This window comes from Quercus robur, chromosome 3 (genome assembly GCF_932294415.1).
Source record: "Quercus robur chromosome 3, dhQueRobu3.1, whole genome shotgun sequence".
Classification (NCBI taxonomy): domain Eukaryota; kingdom Viridiplantae; phylum Streptophyta; class Magnoliopsida; order Fagales; family Fagaceae; genus Quercus; species Quercus robur.
Window position 1 is genome coordinate 10,724,036 of NC_065536.1, and position 25,545 is coordinate 10,749,580.

Here is a 25,545-nt window from a genome sequence, read left to right on the forward strand (position 1 = left end):
GGTCAGTTATAAGGAATTTGGGTTCAATGACCTACTCATTTTTAGTTACCCTTAACAGCAATATCCAAGCTCCATACAAAGTTGGCAATTACAGGACCAACCTTGATCATGTGGTTCATTTTAATTGATCGCATATATATGTTATCTATGAAAAAAAATATGCAAGGAAAGAATATTTTGAATGTAATGAGAGCATCAAGCTAGACAATTGTTAATGTATTTTGTGAAACTTGATTCAATAGTGACATAGTATCCACACTATTTGATCTTCAAGAACAATGGAGACACAACCAATTTTAAACCTTTTGGTAGCGATGGTAATTAAAATCCAACACCTAGTACTAGGAAAATCAGTCAGCACAAAAATTTAAACTCTGGTGAAGAGAAAAATTGTAAAATTAGTCCAACACAAGGTGGAGGAAGAGAGTGGGAAAAAAAGAGAGCAAAAATTGCCAATTAACCTTACACAACCTGACTATGAGATTTTACAAAAGTAGTTCCCATTGCAGTGATACAATGCTCATTGTATTGATCAAACATCCGAGCAGTTCAGGACAAAATTTAATTCAACCACCCCCCACCCCACCCCACCCCACCTCCCCCAAAAAAGAAGAAGAAGAATTATTGCATGGATTGTATTGTATAAGTTTCTGCTGGCAAATCTAGCAGACTCAAGATGCAAGAGCCAATAGCTGTGCCTGTTTAAAAAAGAACCACGAATATCCATTAATTTGCTTCAAATATTGTAGGCAGATTGGGAACTAACCATGCTTCCCATCCTAACCTCTCAATGGTCTTTTCCAAGAATATGAATCTTTATAACCATGCCCTTTGGGAACCAACTGCAAACTATCAGAGGCTAGATAACTAATAAGCAAGATTATAGTTATTGCATGTCTCAGATCTATCTTTCTATAACACGCCTACTGTTTTTAAATTCAATGAAATCCCTGCCCATGTCCCTATCATATTCACTAAACCTTCCATGTTGCTGCTTCCCAAAACTATCTTCTCTTCTACGCCCCTTAAAATTCTGCATATCACCCCCTCTGTCATTCTTTCTCCACCCATCACGAGGAGTCCTTTGAGATCCTCTCTTATTACCTCGAGACCCTTGTGATGGTTCATCAAAATCATCATTGAATGAATTCCTTCTACCACTCATCTTACCAGCAGATCTAAATTTTGTGTCTCTTGTGAAGTTATGATTGGCACGACCTTGAGAATTATTTTGTCTTCTATCAGATTCTACATTATTCCCTCTAAATCTATTTCTAGAAGATCGTACATTATCATCATCCAATTCCGAACCAGAAAAGAGACCATCTTCACTATCATAACTTCCTTTCCTCTGGAAATCCCTTCTCCCAGAACCAAATTTATTCCCTTTATTTTTCCTGGAATTAAAATTTCTATCTAAATCATCATCCACATCAGAGTAGAGGCCAAGCTCCTCATCAGAACCAAAGCTTAAATCCTTGGATGGACCTGCTTTACCTCTGCCTCTACTTCTTTGTCTAGAATTAGCAACATGACTAGATTTCCAGTTGGGATGAACTGAAAGATCTTCATCTGAATCCAAATCAAGTCCATCATCCTCGGAGCCTGAGAAAGCAGCTTTTCTACGTGTTGGCTTGGATGACTTACTGTAAGATGGAGAACTCGTTCTATGACGAGCAGCCATGCCATTACCAATGCCTTCAAAATCTTCTGATCCAGAGTACCCTTCTACCTCAGAAAATTCATTTGAAGAAGCCTTCCGTGCTGAATTGTTATGAGTATCAAGCTCGTAGCTATCAATATCATCTTCTTCATCATCAAAATCATCAAACCCCATCCGAGCTCCATGAGTATCACCATCAGAATATTCTTTTTCATGGACCCTTGGCACACTGCTAGACCTATTAAAATCACCTTCAGGCCCTCTGAAATTTCCTCTCTGAGCGTGGCTATCTAAAGGAGAATTTTCAGCCATCCTGGGAGAATCTGCATACTCAAAAGCAGCAACATCTGCCCCATCTGATTCATTGTCATCAAAATCAAAATTCCAGGCATTAGAAACCTCTTGCCGGTTAGCAATCTTCTCCAACCTTGTTCTAGGACCATGTTGCCTTTCTTGCATTCTGTCCTCCATAAGTTCATCAGGTGGGCGCTTGCATTCACAATGAAAACATGCCATATTCCTCCTATAATTTAAGAAGTTGCACCTGCCACATACAAAATCAACAATAAAGAGATGCAATAAACTCTTCATTAACACTGGCTATGTATAAGTATAGATGTTCATCTTTAATATGCATTTACAAAAAAAACATTCAACAGGGGTCCAGACCAATGTTTTTTCAGGTTACAGGGAGATGACAGTGAAGAGTAAAAATCAAAGAACAATATAATATAGCCATGCACTCCATTGCATTAAGTTCAGCATGTTTTTTTTTAAACTTTATTTTATATAGTTATTATTTTTTTTAATAAAGGACTTAGAATCAAGTAGGCAGATGATGCAGAAAAAGTCAAAATTTATATTGTAACTCTAAAATTCTGACCAAATTGTATTTAATTACACTCTTATCAAACCAATAAAAAATTGTGAAGCCCTTGCATGCACCCCCAATGAACCTAAAACTATATGGTGTACATGAACTGCATATAATAATATTCAATCATATCACAGACAACAAAGAGACTTCCAAAAAGCCAACCAATCTTTGAATTATTTTCAAGTTAATATCAGCAACAAGGGGAAAAAACATAGTCATGGAGTAAAATCTTACTCAGGGCATTCCCATTCTCCTGGAAGCAGCTGTCTCTTTGGACGTTTGGCATCACATTGTAGGCACACAGTATTCTTTGCAAAATTCAAGAAGTCACACCTGAGATCAGCAAGTATCAGCATCCTTAATTGTTGGTAAGGATCTACCTTGAAAGCATTTTGTCATGGGTTGCAGATATTTCTAATCATGTGTAAAATGACTTTGACATAGTTGCACAAAACAGCCAAAAAAAGCAGGTAGATAATTTTTAAATAAAATTTCACAGGAATTTATATGCATCCTCAAAAAAAATTAAAACCCTTTGATTGATAACAGAACACAATAAATTTGCCTGGCCATGACAAGATAAAAAAATTCTTAGGTAAGACATACTTAGGACACAGCCAGTCTCCTTTTTTCATCTCAACATCATCGCGTCCAACTCGTTTCCTTGGAGGAGGAGGAGGCTGCTTAACTTTGGGTGGAGGCTTTTTAATTACTGGTGGAGGAAGATTTGGGTCTATAGGAACTGAGCTCAATTTGACAACCTCGTGAAGCAACTTACGAACAACAGTCTTGACAGACTTTTGTTTCAGAATATCCTTGTTGACTATTGATCCATTCACAGGGTCAAAACCAAAAGTCAATAGAACACGCATAACATCAATAGTTCGTGCCTCATCCTCTTTATTCGTAACCAAATATGCTCTGTCACAGGAGTTCCTCAAACTGCAGGAGCTGCAAACCTGACATACGAATTGCCATTATCCAAAATGCACTTATATAATAAAATATTCAATCATAAACATATATAAATGAGTACAAGCGATGAGGCAATGAAACTGGAAAGATTAGAAATTAGAAAAAAAAAAGTACATAGACAATTAAGGAAGGAAAATCAATAGACTGCCTTGTATCTGATCACTACCATAAAAATATTAATGGATATGAATATAAAAGCTTGTTTTTTTTCATTCAACTAAATTAGAAGGCAGAGCAAAGGACATATTACATTAACAGTTCAATATCTTGACACGAACATCCTAAACTTAAGAACATAATATTCTTGGAACTAACAATAGCAATTATGTCTAACTAGGTAGGTTGTAAAATAAGAGCATACTGTGAGCATCCAGAATCCAAAAAAAGAGGTAAAGCCTTCAAATACTAAGCAACAAACGAGGATAGGGAGGGTGGGAAAGGAGAGGCAACAGTATGTCAGTAATTAACTCAAGTTTTGCATGAAATTGGCAACCAATACACTCAACACATAATAAGGTAAGAAAGTAACACTCACATCTCCTTCATCAAGGTGGACGTGCTTCCTTAACAGTTTTGCAGAGAAAACCACCTTTTTGTCTGCACTTGGGCATCCAAAACCAACCAGAATTTGAATGTCCTGTCTCGACAAGGACCTGAAATTAATTTTCTGTCTCAGCACTTGCAAAGCAAAGTGGTATTAATTTCATTATTGTTATCTATCACATGCATTAATAGAGTCCTAGAAAATAAATTGGGCACTTAAGTGGGTTCAGTACCTTAGTCCAACACTAATCAACTAAAAGGGGCATATCATCCTTTTACTTTTCCTTCAAATTGGTTGTGGAAAAAATGAAGTAAGACTTTTTTCTTTTGGTCCCATTCAAAGGATCATTAGTTCTGTGAGACACACAAGAGGTGGTAGAACTCTTCCTTCCCTTAACCCTCACCCCTAGTGTGAGCGGGATTCAATCTCAAGTCTAATGTGTGATGACTGATGACAGGAAACTTTATCAACTGAACTAGTGGAAACTCACTTTGATTTATATGATTTAAGTTGTTCTATTTCATGAACAACATTAAACTTCTAAGACTTAAAAGCTGGGATTGTCTCTTTTCCTACATTAACTGCCACAAGAAATAGCATGGTTACTTTTAGCGACAGCAAGCATGGAATGGATCAAATCAACCTGAAGGACACTTATTAGCATCATGATCATTTCCCTAAAAGGTGATCTCAGTCTAAATCCATTTGATATGATTCATAAAAACCAACAGTAATCAACCAAACTATAAATAAAATTCAAAGTTCAAAACCGAAGAAAACCTGAACTCCATACCAAATCCATTTCTGCACAATTCAACAATCCCATAGACTAAACCAATACTATTCATAATCCAAATGCTCACTTAGTCAATAATAACCTTATCATTCTAATAATTTCTTCAAAATCATTTCATAATCATCATCATCAACATCCACATTTCCCACTGCACACACACACACAATCATCATTTTCAAACCAAACACCAAAAAAATTCAAAATTTCATATTCCAAACAAAAACATTTGAACCCACAAACCTCAAAATATCGAACCGGTCCTTCCCGAAATTGATGCACGCCGTGTGCACTGCCTTGAAATCCTTAAAATCAATCCCCAAATCCTCATCTTCAACTGTAATCGTCTCCGAAGCATTGAGGCCCAGCTCTTCAACCATTCTGTCCTCATCCTTCCTCCTGTGATCAAAGTAATTCTGCCCCACCAACCTCCCCATGAGCTCAATCCACTCAGGCCATGGATGCACCACCTCCACCACCATCCCCTCCTTCTTCATCTTCTTCACCTTCTCATTCGTAACCTCCAATCCCAAATCGGCATTACCACTGCTGCTATCAATCCCCAACCCTAGTTGCGATTGGGGATGAGGTGGGTGGTCAACTTGGGGGTTTCTGGATTGGCGCCAAGCGCGGATGCGTTGGAGGGTTTGGTCCTTTTGGGAGAGGAGGGACTGCTGCTGTTTTTCGATGGTGTCGATTTGGTCGAAGACGAAGCTGAGGCGGGCGGAGAGAGAGGAGGGTTTTGGAGGAGGAGGAGGGTCTGACGAAGAAGAAGAAGAAAAGGGTTTAAGGAGTGAGAAAGGGAGAGGGGGTTTGGGGTTTTGGGAGGAGAGAGAAAGGCGTCTTAGGAGAAGGAGAGAAAATGGGGTTTGTGCCATTTGTGTGAGAGAGAGAGAGAGAGCAGAAATGAGGTTTAAGGGTTTTTTAGCTAAAGAGCTAAAACCCTCTGCATGAGTGAGAAAGAGGGAAGTGATGAGCAATGAGAAAAAAGCTTAAACCCTGTGGCTGTGGAGATAAATGATACTGTATAACAGGTGTATGAGATATCTTACCTTTATAACCCAAAATAATAATAATAATAATAAATCTTAATATATTTTTTTCACGTATCAACTTATGACGTCTATTACTTTCTTAAAAAAAAAAAATTATGATGCCTATTTTTGATAATTGTGCTTATTATTATTAGACTAAGACACTAATTGATTTTTAGTGTAAACGGACATTGAACCGCAGATTTTTTATTCAACCATCTTTATTTTATTAGTTCAGTTAATTGAAACCCACAAAACCTTATCATTTTGTTTGGTTGGAAATGAGGAAAAAGGAAAGAAAATGCTTTTCTTGTATGTGTTTGGAAATAGGGAGGTAAAGAGAAAATAAAAAAGAAGAATTACCTTGTTTGGTTTGCAAGAAAGAGACATGGAAAGAAAAATATTTGTTTTTTATTTATTTAACTTTTTATGCACTTATGAAGTAAAAATAAGAATACAAACTAATGGGAAAAATTTTAATTTTGAAGCACTTATAAGTCAAACTTTGTTGCTGTAATTTTTTTTTTAATGGTGTTTCTCTCAATTTTCACCCAAATTAGGCGGAAACAAGAAACCAAAGTGTGGGCCCAAGTGATTCAATTTCTTCCTTATTTTTCTTCTCTCTTGCTAGCGAAACAAAGGAAATGTTTCTCTTTCCTTCATTTCTCTTCTCTTCCCTTCTATTCCCCCTTTTCCAAACAAAGTGTAAAAGCTTCTAAGGGGATGATTGGGGTGACAATCTTCTAGAGTTTTTAGAGTAAATATGTCATAAAATGTTTTAAATCATATCCATATATTTTGAAATAAATGGTTGTGTAAGGACCAGATTTGAATCCCTAGCCCAACAGATAGATGGACCGAGGCCCAAAAAGTCCAAAATAATGAATCTGTAGAGAGTGGATTAGAAAGATTGGGCTCTAATGAATTAGATAGACACAAAAGTAGATTTAGATGACATGGAGATGTAAATAGATTGGTTTATAATGAAGAAAATCGTCATCGGCGAAGTCCGAAGAGATCTGTTCTTATATATTTCTTTCAGGTTTGATTACAAAGTCCGTTCTTGATAATACAGTAATTTTCTCTTTCTTTTCCGATCCCTTTGTCTCATTGCCTCCCTCTTCTTTTATACTATCTCCCCATCTCATCTCCACCTTCCACGTGCATGCCCGATGGTTGGTGTTAGTACTTGTCCCATTAGCACCCCCCATAAGTCTTCATGTAGAAGCTGTAAGGCTGATAATTACTGTTCAGGTATCACCTCCACATTAATGCGGTTAGAGAGTTAACTGCAGTGCATTTAATGTGGTAGTAGGAGCTTTCTCTTTAGATATTTTAGGACTTCTCCCTTTCCTATGTCTCTACCATGCTTATCTATACTGATCGAACTTCCTGGAATGTTCCCCTGAACAATGGATCACTCCTCTTGACCCCGGCCTCTATTTGCCAAGGAGGCATTCATCCTCGGACCATCCTCTTGGGCCATTATGACCAAAACCAACTTCTTTATTTACTAACACAGTCTCTTTTGTCAAGGATTTTTCCTTCTCGGAAGACTCTTAGTCCTCAACTTGGGCCACAGTCCCAATATACAAATAGATAATGAACCCCTGGGCCCAATGTCCCTACAGGTTGAAATTTGCCCAGTTAATAATTTACAGAAATATTAAAGTGGTGATAGTTAATATTTCTTTGAATTTTGATGATAAGATAGATATTAATCCACTCATTTCAATATGTAATGAATAAGATTTTAATCGTCATACTAGAGTTACTATAAGAATTTTAGAGAATTATAGTTTCTCTCCAAACCCTTCAAACTCTCCCCATATTTTTTATTGGATGTGAATTTTGGCAAATCCATCAATAGCTATATCATCAATCAAGTGTTTAAATTTCAAGTTTTTATAGTCCTAAATTATGCATAAAAAAATACATTTACTAATTGAATAGTAATTAATATAATAGCAAAAAAAATAGTAATTAATATCTAATTTAAACAAAATTTGACATGCATGTAAACATGTAATCAAATAGCTATATTTTCAATTTATATAATCATATTAATTTTTTTTAGTTGGACTTTGGAGAGAAACTTCATTCTTTATAGAATCTTAATATGGATTACAACACCTTGTCATATAATGGTATTGGTAGTTTGGTACCTATGCGCACTCATGTGAGACTGTGAGAGGATTGTGTAGAATAGTTTGTCCTACATACCCAATAAAATTCATATCTTCTCCATCTACACCCAAAGGAGGTGATATCTCATTCAATTGTCATATTTCTTTTAGACTAAGTGAGATTCATTGGTGTGTATCACACATCTTGATGTTGAGAGGAATGTTGGATTTAATAAATTCATAATTTTCATTCCGTATACTGGTCCTATTTTTCAAATTATAAATTCTTATATATCAAAGCCCAAATGTAATTTTTTTTTGTAAATATTTCTAAGAGCCTTTTACTTGTTGACCAAGATGATAAATGATTCCAATTTCCAACTCATAAAAGTCTTATATTCAAGAATAATTAACTGAGTTTTCTTGTTAAGCTTAACAGTCATTTTAGTGAATTTAAAATTTGAAGGTTTTGATTTGTTTCTAACAAGAATAATGACTTTAATTTTGGGTCTCAAATTTTGTCAAGGCTAGGCTTATTTGTACTAAGAGAGAGAGAGTGATCTACATGAACAGAGCTTAAACCGTCTCTAGGGCCATACTAGACAAGCTAAATGATAGGGCCTCATGGCATACTTGTTTTTCGACCCGCACTTTCTTTCTAATGATTGTTGTGTTCACTTTGAAATACTTTACTATTTGGTCCAAAAAAACCACAAAGTACTTGAAAATAAGAATGCAAAGCTACAAACCACTACATAAATCCCATAAAAACTACAAAAATGAGTAATTTTTCAAAAAATATTTTCTATAAAACTATTTCATTTTCCTATGTTTAATAGCAACTTTAAATGAGTTAAAAAATGATCTCCTAATTTTCTTTTTTCTTTTTTTGAGAAAAAAAAAATGGGAGTGTTTATGGTTATATTAAACCCCCGAGCAGAGTACACACGCTTAGGGATGTGATACCCACCAACAGACTCCTACTGGTAGCGGGAATCGAACCTGAGCGTGTTAGACAGAACGAATGAACCATACTCAGCTGAACCAAGTCCCCTTTGGCATCTCCTAATTTTCTTATTTAATTGTACTTTCTTTGTTTATCAAAGATAGTTTTTTTTTTTTTTTTTTTTTTTTAGCTATCAAATATTGAAAAACAGAGAAAATTATCTTCAAACAATTTTCCAATGAAAAAAAAAGGGGGCATAAAATACATTGGGCATCAGACTTCTTTGTTGCTGTAAATAAGTACAAACAAATAGTGCATAAGAGTCTTGTGGGTTAGTAGCATTGACCACTTTTTTGTATGAGCAAGGCACGGTATTAACATCACAGCAAAACAGAGGATGACATTGGGCATCAGACTTCTTTGTTGCTATATACAACATATGATTAATCACCTAAAAAACACAACATACAACTTACAACACAGGACTAAGTGAAGAAGAAGGTATGTACAAGTACAACAGTAACCTCATTCAAACAATGGAGAAATGTGCGGAGTGGAGAATATTGAAGAAAGAAAATCCTTCTTTTCAATTCCCAACGTCGAAGCACATGTTGGAATGACTAGTGCTCAAAACCACTCAACCATACATTTCGGGTAGAAACCTTCATCAGCAGCAACGGAAGAAAGACTTTGTAGTTCTTTCTGAACTTTCCGCCTCTCATAAAACACTGAGCATGCTAATGAAGTGCACTTGACTCCACTTTCCACAACCCAGTCACTGCCTCCACAATGTCGACAAATAGCAGCAAGGTGTTGCATCTCTCTCTCCAATTTTGAAGTTCTTCCAATCACAGCTGCTGCAGCAGAAGCTCCCTTTCGCAAACATTGATTGCAAATATGGGCTGATGCCTGGACCAACTCACCACAAAGTATACAATGTTTTGAGAGATAGTAATAATCAATTCTGGTTCGTTGTGCATTTGGAGCAGAGAAGGGGTGTTTAGCAAAGGCTTCCCTGACTGGACGGGGCATCTCTATAAACCACCGGTTCAAGTCAGCTCCAACAAGTCCAAATACCCGCTGCAAAGCAGGGATTATTTGTTTGTTGATGTAATATAAATCATTTAATCTAAAGGGGGAATCCATTGCCAAAAGTTCCAATGGATCCACAACCATATCAATGAGGCGGGCCCCTGGCTCCCCATGGATTACAACATAAGGTATTCGCTCTGCATAGCGTGGTTCTGCCCTTGGATCAGCTCTCATCGCTTTAGTGGCCACAATTGCTGCTGGTGGGAGAGATGAAGAGCTCCTTGTACAGTAGGTACCTAATCGAACCTCCTTTGCAAAAACAAAATCCTGAAGAGAAACCCTGCCAGATAGAATCCGGGTCCATTGGCGCTGCAAATATGCTTTAAGTTCAGAAGTGTTCTGATGTTCAAAAAAGAGTCTCAACGACTTCTCCAGTGTCTTGGAAACAGCTCCACATGTATCCCTGCGTACTGTCTCAATGCCTTTAGCATCAAATACAGGTTCAGACTGTTCTGGGCTCTCATAACTGTAACCAACATAGCGTTTCTTAGTAAGGAGGAAGCATGGATGATATACTTTCTCCATTTTCAAAGTGACTGGGTTTGGATTCATAGCAGTGATTGCAGAGGCAATCTCATTCCCAATTCGAAAAGACTCATTGACCGTGCGTCCTTTGAGGAGGACAAACAAGCTGTCAGTATCACCATAAATAACTTTAGCTTTCCACTTATCATGTGCATTCACAAATGAAATTGCCTTTTCAAGAGTACTACGGCCACATTGAACAATACTATCTGCTAGCTCTGCACAAGGCATGCGACCACTAAATCCAGCAGCTGTATAGCCATATGTTACATTTGCTATCAGCTTCAAAGCAAGCTGTCTTGCATTAAAAATCCGGTGAAGAATTTTCTGCGAGGGGGACAATCTTTTCATAGCTTGTTTCACCATTATTCTAGTTGATAATATTTCCTCTAATAAACGGGGCATTATGCCTTTACGGACCTTTGAAGATACATACATAACACCATTCGGAGTAAGTAATATCTCATTTTTCACTCTCTTTAGAACAGAAGGATCTGGTGAAAATGAACTAACCCCAAGTGTATTTGCCTTTGAAGGAGCAACTTTTCCAAGGCATGTAGAAAAGCAAAGATTGTATGCAATTATCATAGAAGGATAGAGAGACTGAAAATCAAGAACAACAACCGGATCTGCATAAAAACCAGACTCCGGTTCCATCACAAGTGGTAGGCATTCCATTGCGGGTTGAGAAGCAACCTGTTGACTTCCTGGGGATATAGCAAGATAATTTTGTGTATGTGCCAATCTTAGAAGCATGGATTCAACACGGTATTGTGAACCTCGGGAGAGAACTGAGAAAAAGTCAATACCAAACACACGAGCAAGTTCTGATGTTCGATTTATCTGCAAAAACACATATCAAGATAATTCAAGCAGGAGCTTACAATTAAAAAAAGAAAACCCATTAAATTCAGAACTAAGAATAGCAGAAAGACTTTGGTTAACACAACTGAAGCTCTAACCAGGCTAGGGCATGACAAATACACCTCTATCATGACAACAAAGCATAACTCAACCGACAAAGTTTGGTATCCTACCATATCAAGTTGGTTCATTATCTCAAGGTTCAATCTTGCTCTTTCTATAAAATACTCTATACATCTAAATCTTCCTCGTCCAGGACCACAAGAAAACCATTTTGTTAGTACTTTGTGACGAAATGAAGGAATTTTTCGCCTCAGCACAGCTTCGGCTACTGCTTCTATTGTGTACATATTAAGCTTAACTTCACCACGCATCAATCGCCATACATTCAAGACAATTCTACCACCAACATGAACACCACTGGCATGAGTTCGACCCCATTCATCCTCGATAATGGCATCTTCTAGTACGACAGGATCAGTATTTAACTGTTCAGGAATTAAGTTATCAAAAATTCCTTTCTCAGGAATATCTAAATCTCCAGCAGCTATCTTGGTTTCAGATGGTGTTCGAGATATGTTATTGAGTAAACCTATACCAAGATGTGAAGCCCTTTCTGCCAAAAAACCAAGAGAACCACCTTGAATATCCCAACCCATTATTATATCTGGGTCAGATGAGCAGACAATCTTCATAAAGTGACTCAATAAGTACTTCTCCTCAGAGAAAACCAACATCTTGCAAGCAGATATTCCATCTAGAGTCCTGCAAATAAATGAAGATTATAAAAAGCAATTAAAAAATAGGCATCTTCCATAAAAGAGAAAATAATGAAGGCATCAAACAATGTTTATGGCATAGGCCACAAAGTAGCCCAAACAACTGTAACATTCCAAGAGGCAGCAACATACATAGTCAGGTGCACAACACAACATTTAAACAGGTTATTCCAATTTTATGCTATAAAATGAATATAAGGGAAAAAATGTGTAACAATAGTCCACCTAAATTTAACTCAAAAACCAAAAGCAATCAACTAGTAAAAATTACAAGTGTACACACACATAGTACCATCCATGTTATTTAAGGAACATTCAAGCAGGGTGACACATAAGAAAGTAACAATAGCAGTGATGGCTGTATGGGTTCTCCTCATTCTTATTGATTGCCCACTTTTCTGCTTCTTTTACAGATGGATAATAATTTTATTAGGCCAGAGAAAAAGAATTAAAAGGAGAGGAAGGAAAAAAGATCTTCATCAAAGTAATAGGACGGAAGATACAAAACGGAAGCAGCCCCCTAGCCTTCAAAATAAAGAGAAGCAACAAACAAAACACACTTTATTGTGGTGCTAGAAGTTATCTTCATATCTTATTCCAACACTAAAAAAATAATAATAATAACAATCTTCTTTCGCTATATTTCAGTCCATTGCAATAAACATGAAGATGTTTGGCTAAAATGCACCAACACCCATCCAACTTTCACCAATATTTAGGGAAAACTTTTATTTTTCTCAAGGGTATGGGCATGGGTATTACCCTTAAGTGCCTTTAGTGGCCCTGTGACATTCACATGGTCACCCCCCATTCTCAATTTGACTTGAGAGTAACAAAATAAAACTCTCTATTTGCACCTCAGTCAGCTTTTGGGTAAAATTGACTGAAAATTTAGTTCAGTGGGCTTAATTTTATGCTTTAATTATTAAGTTAGCTATACACCCAGTATACTGTAAACCCACGATCTTACCCTTCACCCATTCTTACATGAGAAGGGAGTGACATTGAGCTAGAGTTCATTGGCACTAGTGAAAATTTGAGGGCTATAAATGCATTTTAATCAAAAGGTTTGTTATTATTCCATTCTCTTATGTTCACATTTCCAGCACAATAGATAGAACATATGAGTTGATTTTTCAACTTGCAGACCAGACCTATCAACAAATGTCCACATTACAAAAATTTTAAACATCAAGTCACACTCAACACTCAACACACACACACACACACACAAAAAAAAAAAAAAAAAAAACAGTGGACAGAAAAATTACATGATATCTCAATTTGATTATCAGCAACCATACCTCTTAAAAGCTTCAGTTTTACTACGCAAAAGCACATAAACTTCAGGAATGGAATCCGTATCATTCTGAATAGCGAGAGCTATGACATTGATGGCATCAAATCGAGGATCAGGTCTGAGATCTCCTCTAGATTCTGCTTGAACCTATTCCCATTATAAAATTGTAAGGGAGAATTTATAGACAGATGATTTTATCCAAAAGTAATAACAAGCATAAATAAAGTTCTAATTATCTGGTTATAGAAAGCAACAAAAGTGGGAAAAAATGATTCTTAATCATATGAATGAACGCACAATATAAGTCTCAGGATATACCAAGACATACCACAATGGATTCATAATCCAATACGTTTCCTAAGGAAAGAGAGAGACCATGACTAATTTTTCAAGCAGATATTAAAAATTTCCTTATTCTAGTGATACACACAAGTTATACCAATTAAGATAGCGTTTGGATAGCTGAGAGTTTATGCGTTTCAGCGTTTTTGCGTTTTTTTTTTTTTTTTTTTTTTTTTTTTTTTTAAGACTAGAGCCTCCCATGAACAGTGCAAATAAGCAAATGAACAGTAAATGATGCGTGAACAGTAACTTTTTATTATTTTTTTAATGTTTTCAATTTTTAGTTTTCAGCAAAATAAGCGGTATCCAAACACACCTTAAAAAAAAAAAAAACTAATTCATAAATTTTTGATAATACATAATTTGGTGTTTGTTTAGGAACAACTTATCTAGCTTTTTTCTGAATTTTTTTTGCTGAAAGTGTGTAAAGTATACTTGTACTTCAAAAAAGTGAAAAAATTAAGGTTTTAAAAAAGCTAAACTTGATATGAAACTACAATTTTTTTTTTTTTTTTTTGATAGGTAATAAGACTTTTATTGAAAAAATTGAACATCATGTTCACAATGGTGAACACTCTGAACAAAAAACAGATACAATATAATCAAGAACTAAAGGAAATATAGACTAAAAAATCAGATAAAGAAATACAATTCGTACACCCCCAAATATGAGCCCAAAGAAATAGAGTACCAAAGAGGAGAGATTTTAGATGATCTAATGTTCTCTCCTTGTCTTCAAACGTGCGGGTATTGCGTTCTTGCCAAACTAACCACATTAAATTTGAAACTACAAATTTAAAATTAGAGGTAGTGAATTCATCACTAAACAACTTCAAAAGGAAAAGGAAACGTACTATTATAATCCTAAAAAAGACCAAGAGCCAAAGCTTTTCTCTCTAACTCTCCCTAATCTTGAAATACTATCAAGTTGACTTGATAGTATTGATATTGGCAAAGGTAAGATGGTGCTATACTTTCGTACCAAAACTAAACTGATTTAGGATAATGTCAAATTATTGTCTAAATGACCAATTTCCAAGTGCTAAGAGCATGAGAAAGTATGAACTCCCTACTTAAAAGAACACCCTTCAAATGCAAAGTATATCATAATCGAATTGTAAATATTTGTGTACAGAAATATGGAAGAGTATTTTGAATAATAATGTAAAACATTAAGCATACAAACCGATGGGAATGTTCACCAAAACACATAAAACCAAAAAAACCATGGGAATTTAGGTTTGAGATAACATATCTTTTGAATACAGGGGGCCATTTGGTACGTGATTTTGAGCAACAATTTTTAGTTTTTAAACAATATTACACGTATTTTCACGCACTTTTTCATTCACACATATTTCTAAAAAATACAAACAAATTTACTAGAACAACATTACCAAACACTCCCTAATTTAGAAAAGTACATCTAGTTTTGCAAAAATATCAAACATAAACTAAAAAAAAAAAAAAAAAAAAAAGTAGCCCGATACCTCTATACTTAACAATGTCAATTGTTGTCCACCACCAACACTTGCAGGATCCTGAAATCCACTTTGACTAAGAGGAGTAGGCTTTGATTTCCCATCCGGTCCTGAAATCTGAGACATGTCGTGCGAGGAATCAGAGCATGATTTTTCTTTTGCCATACCTCCTCCCCCTTGGATTATTGCCGTCACCCCATCACCAAATGCACTCCTTTCTGCATTAAGGTTTCTGGGGTTTTCATGATACAAACGATCCAAAATAGGCTCCACAAGAGATCCAGAACCAGATTCAGGCATATCCTTGTCGGAACTATCAAGGAAAAAGCTTTGTGCCTTCTCACAATCATCAGGCAAAGAACTTTGAGAACCAATCAAACTGCTAGCTGAACCAGCAAAGTGTCATAGAATTGATAAGAAGTTTCTCATTTGCAAATGCAAATGTTATTCTTCCCACAAATTAACATAAGTAGCTTGCAAAAATCCACCATAAACTATAACCTGAGTTACAATATCTTCCTAAAGTTTAAATCAAGCAAGCAACCCCCTAATCTCACTCAAACTTCGAAAAGCGCCTTACAATTCCATTTATCATCGAATTAAGAGCAATTTAATGAACTTGAGAAAGAGAAAAAGCTGAAGAGAGCTTTGGTTGTATCTTTTATCTTTTTCTTTTATCTTTTTTTGTGGGGGAGGGGAGGGGTTGATACATTTCTTCAATAATCTGCTCCTACTTTGATGACAACTATAACAACTGGCTATTTGGAATTTTGAGTGATGTCAGGAGGTTGGTTGCTGAGTTTTAAATTTTAGGGAGGACAAATGAAACTCAAGATGATAGTTTAGGAATCATAGAAATTACACAAATAATACTAAAGCAAATTACCTTTCAGAGGTGATGGCTCCACTGATTCTACATTGCTCCCTAGAGAAGAACCTAAAAATCCAAAACCAAAAGATAGCAAATCGGGAATTTTAAATAAATAATAACAGGAAGCCAATGCATTTACTTAAAGTCTTAAATGGATAAACAAATAAAAAATAAATAAATTTACTAGCTCTAAAGCACCTTTGTCATCATAGGATAGCCATCTATATACACTATCTGTAGAAGGAGGTGATAATACTGGTGTTAAGAGGTACAAGTAAGAGCCATCATTTTGACAGTGAGTAGGGATGCCCATGACAAATTGATCAGAATCAGAGCCACTAATTCTAGCATGACTGTCCATGACTTCTTTCGCTTCTCGACAATTTCCCTCAAAGAAAGGGGAAATATCATCCATAACTGTCCCTATTAAAAATATATAAGTTGGTCAAATATACTATAAAACATGCACTACAAGATGAGGTAAATCACCATCAACCCCTTCCCCTCCCCTCCCCCCACAAAAAAAACACAAAAAAATAGAACTAAATTAAGTCGTGTTTATAGAAACAAAATGAACAAATGGAGCTTTGTTCTAAACCTAAGGACCAGTAAAAAAAAATTGGAGATATTGCATGCTATCAAGAAACTTTGCAACCTGATGATCCATCAAAATTATCATCCACCGGATTAGAGATGGTAAGTGTAAATGAAGCATTTTCAAATGCCATATCTGTCCAATCTGCAATGGGGGGTTTCTTGCAAAAGGTCATGCCAATTAGTTTGGTACATTTTGCCTGAGTGTTGACAACTACAGATTCTGAGCTGCCAAACCCAGATAAAACAAAATCCCCTAATTGTTTTCCACCACGGCAATTCTGATTTTGCAGATCCATTGAGTTGGTTCTGGCATTTGTGCCCGCAAGATTCTCAAAAGATTTATCATGTACCCACCCCAAAGATGGTTCATCTTTATGGCCACTTCCATACGTGGAACAATCTGCACCAGGTACTTCACATTCAACCAGACCCATTTGCGAACAGCTTGAAGCAACAGCATCTATTTGTTGAAATCTCTCAACAGCCATGGCAGTTACACCAGACTCTTTAACATTGTAAATTTGAGAATGGCCCATGGAAGTTGCAGAATCTATAGTCTTGGGCTTAGAAATCCATTCTTGTGTATGCAATTGAGGACCTGTTGCTGTGAAATCCACAGGAGTGGTATTGGCTCCTATTCTGACCTCATCACCAACTTTTTCATGAGAACCAAAATGGCTGTCTTTCAACCTACTAGCCTGTGATGAGAACTCACTGCTGTACAAAAGAGGCAGTTTTCCATACAAGGAAGAATTGGAATGTGCTGCTTTAACATCATAAGTCTCACAGAAATTTGTTTGTTGGCCTGCAAGAGATTTCTTCAAATTGAGAGACTCAATAGGGATTTTGTCAAGTTCATCATTAAATCTTCTTGGGCAGAGAAAAAAACCTTCTCTTTGTTCCCCTTCCAAAAGCATCTTTTTAGTTCTTCCAGACCCACCTTCATGTGGTTCGACTAGGTGGGATCTCTTTCTCCTCATCAAATCTCGCACAGAGCATCCAATCAAAGTGCTTGATTCCTTTAGATCATTAACATCTGTGTCAACATTTTTCATAGAACTATCTGCACAATCTTCTGCCTCATTTCCAGCCAAAAAACTTGTACCAACAGGATCTTTAGTTTCACAAACACAGGCATCAGTCATGTGGAGACCAACAGGCTCCAAATCATTCTTCTCCTTTTGCACCTTGGAAAATGGTAACAAACCCCATTTAGATTGCTTTCTTTTGTGCTTAATGGTGAGCCTAGCACCAAAATCCTGCAACGACTGGCACTCTGAAGACCCTTCAAATTCATTCTTCATCTCTGTTTTGAATGAATTTCCTGTTGATTCAGCACAAGGAATTGAGATTAGATCATCCACAGAGCCATCTACTTGTGGAATCATTTTCTCTGATGAACTAATAGAAGAATGATTCTGATCAGAGCAATGAGAGGCTCTCTCCTTTAGGCCCTCAAAGTCAATCAAGTCATCAATTGAATCAAGAATGTCTTGACACTCCTTCTGAGACTCGCTCTCATAATCCATATTAGCCTTCTCCAGCACCTTATCAATGGTTGTTGCAGGCAACAAAGGACTCAGAACAGTTTCACGAACAAGTTCATCATCAGAATTTATATCTTCAGCAGCCTGAGATGTGGCAAGCCACCGTAGAAGACTGAGGACTTCCTTATCTGCAACCTGAATACAACACATGGATTTTAAGAACACATGAGAGATGTCTAGTAAATAATGTACACCATTTCACCAACCAAACAAACACCATTGAGGTACAATTACACGAGTTCTAAATATCTCAGTTTGAGAGAGAGAGAGAGAGAGAGATGGTTTATGAAAACACTTAGAAGAAACCAAAAGGCATTCAAGACAGTATTGCAGCTTCCATGTCCAATACCATAAAATAGCAAAGGACCCCATCATGTCACATGGTCAAAAGAAAACTTATGCTTAAAAGTGAAAACTCCCAACATCCAGGAGGATAAACATGCAACCTCATGATGAATTACCTTTGGATCTAATGATTCAGTAATTGCTGATGACCTCATTTCATCAATAGATAATGGCTTAATACTTGTATCCCTTCCTTCAGTGAGTATCGGACCATCTTCTTCACATATTGAAACTTGTGGTGACAAAGATCCAATTATTTCTTTTTCTTTAGTATTCTTCCAAGGTTCTCCATCTATGTTGTTAGGGTTAACATGTCCAAGTCCAACCAAATTTCCTTCATCAGTTGATGATGTCATTGACTGCTTTAACTTCACATTTTTCCCAAATGGAGTCAGAGTAAAAGAGTTTTCTGCTTCACCACACAATTCAATAAGTTTGTTCTCAAATTCAAGACCTAGTGACAAAGTTTTAAGAACATCTTGTGGAGGTGGTTTGCCAGGATCAGGAGGCATTATCACCTCATGCATTCCAGTCCTTTCATACTCCTAGAACACCAAGGAGAAATTCATCAAATGACCAAACAATATAAAATGTCAAAAGACTCTTAAAAGGCAAAAAATGGATATGACTAAAACAGACCTCCCATATTGGCACAAGTGATTGAACCATTTTCACTTCTGAACGGGTTTGTGAGAGGGATGAATAATTTTTAAACTGCTGGTTAAGAACATCTGCAAAACCCAAAAGAACAATTCTCACATTAACCTATAAAGAGAATCATAAAAAGCTTATGTGATATAACTGCAAAGTCAAACAAACCATCTATGGAAGCATCCCCCTCAAGTTCACAGACACTTTGACGTTTATTGCAATAAATATCCTGGTGTGAGGAAGCCTCAAACTCACTAGGAAATTGCCATATCCAATCAGCTGGAATTGTCGATGATATCCAAATCGGTGAAATTAAAGATGCATCACAACTTGGGTCTGCCTAATGGTAAATTCACACATCATTAACGATTATCACATAATTATGGCAGACAAACATTTACGTTCATGCCAAAAGCATTTGACACAGAAAAGAGAGGAAAAGATAACCTGGAAATCAGTAGGCATGCAGGTCAACTTATCCATATGCTGTTTATGCAGACCAATATGATCAGATTTCCTTGGTGAGAAAGTGTCTGGTACGGGATGACGGAACTTCATCTTTGATAAATGCATATGGCCCATCCCGTACAAGTTATAATCAATCTGACAAAAAGAAAAGCTTAGATCTCATAAAATGTAAAACAATAAAGAAATTGAATTGAAGTATGCAAACATTGCACAAGAATGAATATTAATTGTGAGTCAGAAAAATGCATCACAATGGGACCCACCTTATAAATGTCTTATGAGTAGCACAAAAATAGTGGGTCCCAAGAGTGCACATGTTGCCAACCCACCGGCACCTCATTGCCAATTGCCTAGTGGCTGACTATGTTGCATTCCTCATCATAAAATAACCATATTATAAGTATCTTACAAACTAAGAATCATTTGGGAACCACAGTTTTCAATTTTATTAGACACCCTCCAAAAAAAAAAAAATCAATGATTCAAACATAGGGAAGCAATTACCAAAAACTGGAGAATAAAGGGAATATGCGATTCATAGGGCTGTAAACTTCCATCAAGAACTGTACCACCCTGAAAAGCAAGTATTACTATTTTAAAAAGCAGGCATTCTAACACATCTGCAAAAAGAAAATAAAACGATGAATCTAAATAAAATTCTCCTTTAATCAAAATTTAGAGGCCATAAAAAAAATGCTCAATCAAACATAGGTGACATTGTCCGTGCAATGTCTACAAACTGTAAAATAAGTGATGCATTTGTATGCTGAACGCTGAACACTGAACAGATATATCGTCAGAGATTGCCTAACTAAAAAACGTGGACGCTTGGGTGACAAAAACTTCTACAAACAATACTTTCTCTTAATCTAACGTGCAAAAGTCATAGCAAATTCCAACCAATTGGTCGCAACATTTGAAAGGAGGGCAGTGATTAATATACATCACTCTTAAAATTCTAGGAGAGAGAAATTATTTTTGAAAGTACTCCAAATCATGCACATTGACCATAAAGGATTGCATCCTATATGCTTGATGAAAAATCATCTACAACACAAACCTTAAATGTATAAAAAACCTTCATTTTCCCATGTTTAGTAGCAACTTTAAATGAGTTGAAAAAGAATCTCCTAATTTCTTTTATTTAGCTTGCTGTGAGATACAGTTGTTTTCCAAAAAAATTTAGTTGAAAACAATTTCTAAAAATAAGTCATACCTTTTTGTTGACCAAAAATAGTTTTCCTTTTACTCATTTTTTCTAATGCTACCAAACACTGAAAAACAAGGAAAAATGTCTTTACACAAAGTTTTTCATCGAAACAAACTGAGCTTATAAGTAAAGGAATCTTATAAAGTACATAAGAAGAAAATATCATGATAGAACTTATCAAAAAAAGAAATTGACAAGAAATACCCATGGCAAAGGAAAAAAGCTCCACTAAGTGAGCAAGCATAGATAAAGTAGTTTTTTTAAAAAAAAAAACCATACAAACCACAAAAGGATTCCAAAAAACAACTGAGCATCAGTCAAAGGTTCAAGAAGTGTACCAAAAGAAGTTTGGCAGCACGGGAGACGTCATGCGGATAATAGCTATATCTTTGTCAGGGTGTTCAATAAACATACTCTTAGATTATTATATCAATATAAGAGAACTCTAAGAAAGATAGTATAATGTTTGGATACAGATGTATTTTCACAAAAAGCTCTTCAGATGAATGGTAACCATAAAATTTCCTTGCTCGTACAAGGCTGCAACCATGTACATGCTGTCGCTTTGAACCAGCATTACCTTTAAGCTGTAAGAGTTCAAACCAAAGCAAAAACATATGATACCTGCAGGATCAGCAACGCAAAGGAAAAATTGCAGAAACACCAATTAACAAACAACACAGAGGTTAGAACAAAACCTGTTGCAACCAAGCATACCTTCAAAGCTTTCTCAAGCGCAAGAGATACAGCATGTGTGTATGCATCACCTATGCATATTAACAAGAAAAAGGATAAATTCAGAAATTTAAAATAGGAATCATATCTAAAGCATATATAGAGCAGAAAACCAGACAGCAAAAATCACAGCACATCTTAACATCAGGACAGACAAACTTAATTTCACATTAGGATGGAAGAAGATATCGCATCCAAAATGAAATTAAGAGATAAATAAAAAAATATAGCCCAAATTCACAGTATCAACTAAAAAAAAAAATGATCCTGACTAACTAGGAGTGGCAACATAAATCCAATTTTTATTCCATTGGCTTAATTCAAAAAATATTATCTACCTTCCTCGTGTGGTTGAAGCGATATATCTGCACAAGGCACATATAAATAGGGTAAAACCTGCAAAAAATATGGATAATTTAGTCAAGAATTACAATGTACTAATAAAGAAAGGAAGAGTAAATTTCAAACACTTTTCATATGCTTAAAGTACTTTATACATGAAATATTGCTTTACATAGCATGCAATATCTGTTATTTCAAACATTTTTTTCTTGATAATGTAGGGAACCTTTCTAAAGAAGAACCCTTTGGACTCGCCTTTAGCACAATGTTGATTCACCACCAGAAAATGGAAAAGAAGATAATTTTTTAGAAATATATTTTTCCAGTGTGCAATTGAAAAGAGAGAGAAAAATGAAAGATGGATTTGGAATATCCTTTAAGTCCCACTAAATTTCACTTCAAAGTAGGCAGGACTTAAATTTTGATATTAAAGAAGAAAACGCGAGACCTAATTTTCCCTCCATTTTCTCAACATAACCAAAAGGAGAAAAATATAGCTTCATAAACTTTGATATGCCTGATTATACTACTGCGTTCAAGGAAAATTGACGAATCCAAGCTTTTGATAACGTTCAATAAAAAGCCAGAAAAACAGGAATGATCTTACCCCATGGACGTGCAAGCAAGTCTTCTGACCAGCTGGTGTAGAACCATATATTCTTATAACAGGAACCTCATTCACTTTGCCACCTTCAAGAATTCAAAAAACCACTTAACACATAATGTACATTTCTATGAATACCATTTTCCTAGCTCTATGTTTGGTTCCCTGGAAAAATGAATAACTACATTTTAACTTAAACATTTTTTCACCACAGCAGTGTACAAGAGACATCACAGATTCTCAGACTCTTTTTTTTTAATATATAAAAATAATTAAGAGAAATTCTATCATATCTAGTAATTATAAGCATCGGGACTGATTAAATTCTTCCCTACAATCTGTGCAATTATAAATAGTTTAATATTACCCTTACCTAGTCCTCACTATCCTTAATTTTTCCTCATAATCCTAAATTCATGAATTTTTTTCTTTTTTAAATCTTTTTACTTCGACAATTTTAGAGTTATCATATTTTCTATTTTGTCCGTTTGTTTCTAACTATTTAACAAGGACTTTTTATAATAGTAAGTGTTAAAGTTGTTGAGTGATTGGAAGAAAGAAAAGGGAAAGGTGGAGGCAAGAATTTAACTTAGTTTGGCCTCACGCTTGACGACTAAATCTTGTTTATTCAACTTAACAAAATGATGAACCTAATGTAAAGCTTATAGACTAGAGAACCCAATTTTAGGTTAAACCTAGACTAAGAATTTTTACGCTTGCTGTACGAGTAAATGCAGGGACAATAAATTTAAACCCTTTTTTTTTCCATAAAATCTCTAATAGTAAGTATAAGTATAAACTCATCTTAAAAACAAAAAAGTAAAAATACAATTACACCCCTAGATCCCATCAAACACGTTTTGCATTTGTAACAGTTAACAATGAACAGAGGAACTAAAATTATAGTTTTGAAAAAGTTGACAAAATTTCAACTTGATAATTGTATTTTTGCCCCAAAAAAATGTAAAAAATCATAATATATATTTCGAAAATTTTGAAATGAGTTTCACTTTCTTTTCAATTGAGAATTCTATTTCTAATATCAAACATTTTTACACAATTTTACAAAAAACAAGAAAAAAAAGAATTAAACGGCTTCGTTTGAGAGTGAAAGTAGAGAGTACCTTGGAAGGAACTGTAAGAAATATCAAGGCCATGGGTCGGCGGAGCCATGTAGTGATCGATGGAGACGATCCGAACACTGAAGGCGTTTGAATCCGACTGCGAATCTGCCATTGATTGTCTTCGAATTTACGGGAATGTCATGAAATTTTGCTTCTGGGAATGGAATAGGAAGAATGAGGGAAGGTTTTGAATTTGGGGGTTTCGAGGGAAATTGAAATTGAAAATCTATAAGTAACTTTTTTGACTGAAGAACTTGAAAGCTTCTGTGGCACACTTTGCAGATTTGTAACCCAGAGAATGTCAATATAGCAATTTTCTCCCCACTTCTTTCGTTAAATTATGGATAGTCCACCGTTAGAATTTCCTTTTTTAATAATAAATTACACTAACATCTCATGAGATTTTAAGAAATGTCAAAACAACCGCTGCTATATTTCAAAATGACACTTCAACCTCGTGTGATTATTATTCTTATTCTAAAGGAGAATTGAATATGGAAAAAAAAAATTACAATTTTTAGATTATTCTAGAAGTTGTTATAAATTAATAGTTTTTTAAAAAATAGTTGTAGGGCCACGGTTTGGGGCCTAGCCCCAACAGGTAGGTGGTTTTGACCCAAGGAGCCCTAGACAATGAATTTGTAGAGAGCGAGTTACAGAAATACGCCCTAACGAAGTGAGTGTTAGTTAACTTTGGGCTATACAACAATTGAACGTAAGAATATCTCCTTCGTGTCTGTTGGATATTCGGTCCAAGGAGACGTATGGGTGCACCTTTATTCCTGATCAAAGACTATGGTCTTTCTCTCTTTCTTATGCTCTTTCTTCCTCCTTTTTCCGATCCCCTCTTCATGGGGATTCCCTTCTCTTATATAGCTTTCTTGAAGTCATCAGAACCTTACACTTGTTGATCATCTGGACCTTCACTTGAGTGCTCGTCCCATCGGACATCTCCCATATCTTTCTGTGAGTTGTAGTGGCCAAGGTAACACTGTTCGTCTGTCCTCTCCACATTAATGCGGCCAGAAAAATAGCTTCCCTGCATTTAATGCGACAGCTGTAATCTCTCCTTTGACATCCTATATTCTCTTCCCTCTCCCGGGCTTGTGGGATTCATCCCTGCTACCAATATTCGTTGGAGTGATTCTTTATTGCTGATAGGATGCATGTTTGAGCCATACTTGGCACGTCCGAGGAGACATTCCTCCTCGGACCACCTTTTAAATAAGTTTGGGCCCATAAGAATTGGGCCGGGAGCCCTTTTGGCGCCCCGCTTTCTTCTCGGACGTGGCTGGACTCTATATGGGGCTCAAGGCCCATTGTCTGATCTAGGGACTTTACCCCTACAATAGCCCCTCAAAATTCCAGTTCTTTCTCTCTTATTCGAGGAGAAAAGACGGGATTTTGACATTTATGAGGTCATTTATTGTGAATTCTTGTTTCACCCGTGTGGAGGTAAGCCCCCACGTGCCTCATTACTACTAATGGCACTTCGTAACCCATGAGGCGCTAATTATTGCGCTTGGCGGCTTTATGTCCTTCTAATCCAACGGTGGGGCGTAAGATTAACGGCTGATATTTTTTTTCATTTCTCTAGGCGGGAGTAAGCCCGCTCAGTTTCTCCCCGGTATATAAGATTTCCAAGGGAACTTACTACCATTTTTTGAAAAAGCACTCAAGCGTCCCAGAGCACTCCAGCACCTTCCTTTG

The 25,545-nt window shown here is 36.1% G+C and overlaps 1 protein-coding gene across 1 annotated transcript; it reads right to left on the minus strand.

Moving 5' to 3' along the window:
* Positions 1-356: 356 nt before the first annotated feature.
* On the minus strand, positions 357-24,095 carry LOC126717027 (DNA polymerase zeta catalytic subunit-like). The gene is made up of 23 exons (XM_050418180.1): positions 23,836-24,095; positions 22,715-22,797; positions 22,104-22,161; positions 21,748-21,797; positions 21,505-21,617; positions 21,369-21,411; positions 20,325-20,393; positions 19,800-19,955; positions 19,521-19,692; positions 19,341-19,432; positions 18,818-19,246; positions 16,868-18,491; positions 16,411-16,635; positions 16,228-16,278; positions 15,351-15,727; positions 13,523-13,665; positions 11,613-12,204; positions 9,604-11,418; positions 5,096-5,763; positions 4,051-4,168; positions 3,147-3,499; positions 2,775-2,873; positions 357-2,207 (listed from the first exon to the last, which is right to left on the minus strand). Exons 1-23 carry the CDS (start codon positions 23,945-23,947, stop codon positions 905-907), a joined length of 8,745 nt encoding a protein of 2,914 aa, XP_050274137.1. The 5' UTR covers positions 23,948-24,095; the 3' UTR covers positions 357-904.
* Positions 24,096-25,545: the final 1,450 nt, after the last annotated feature.

Bases quoted from the DNA above. Each gene is read 5' to 3' on its own strand.
- LOC126717027 (XM_050418180.1), bottom strand. From the start codon at position 23,947: ATGGCAGATTCGCAGTCGGATTCAAACGCCTTCAGTGTTCGGATCGTC. The intron at 18,492-18,817 runs GTAATTCATCAT...TGTTGTATTCAG, and splicing joins CTGAATCATTAGATCCAAAG to GTTGCAGATAAGGAAGTCCT. The intron at 2,208-2,774 runs GTAAGATTTTAC...TGTATGTGGCAG, and splicing joins GGAGAATGGGAATGCCCTGA to GTGCAACTTCTTAAATTATA.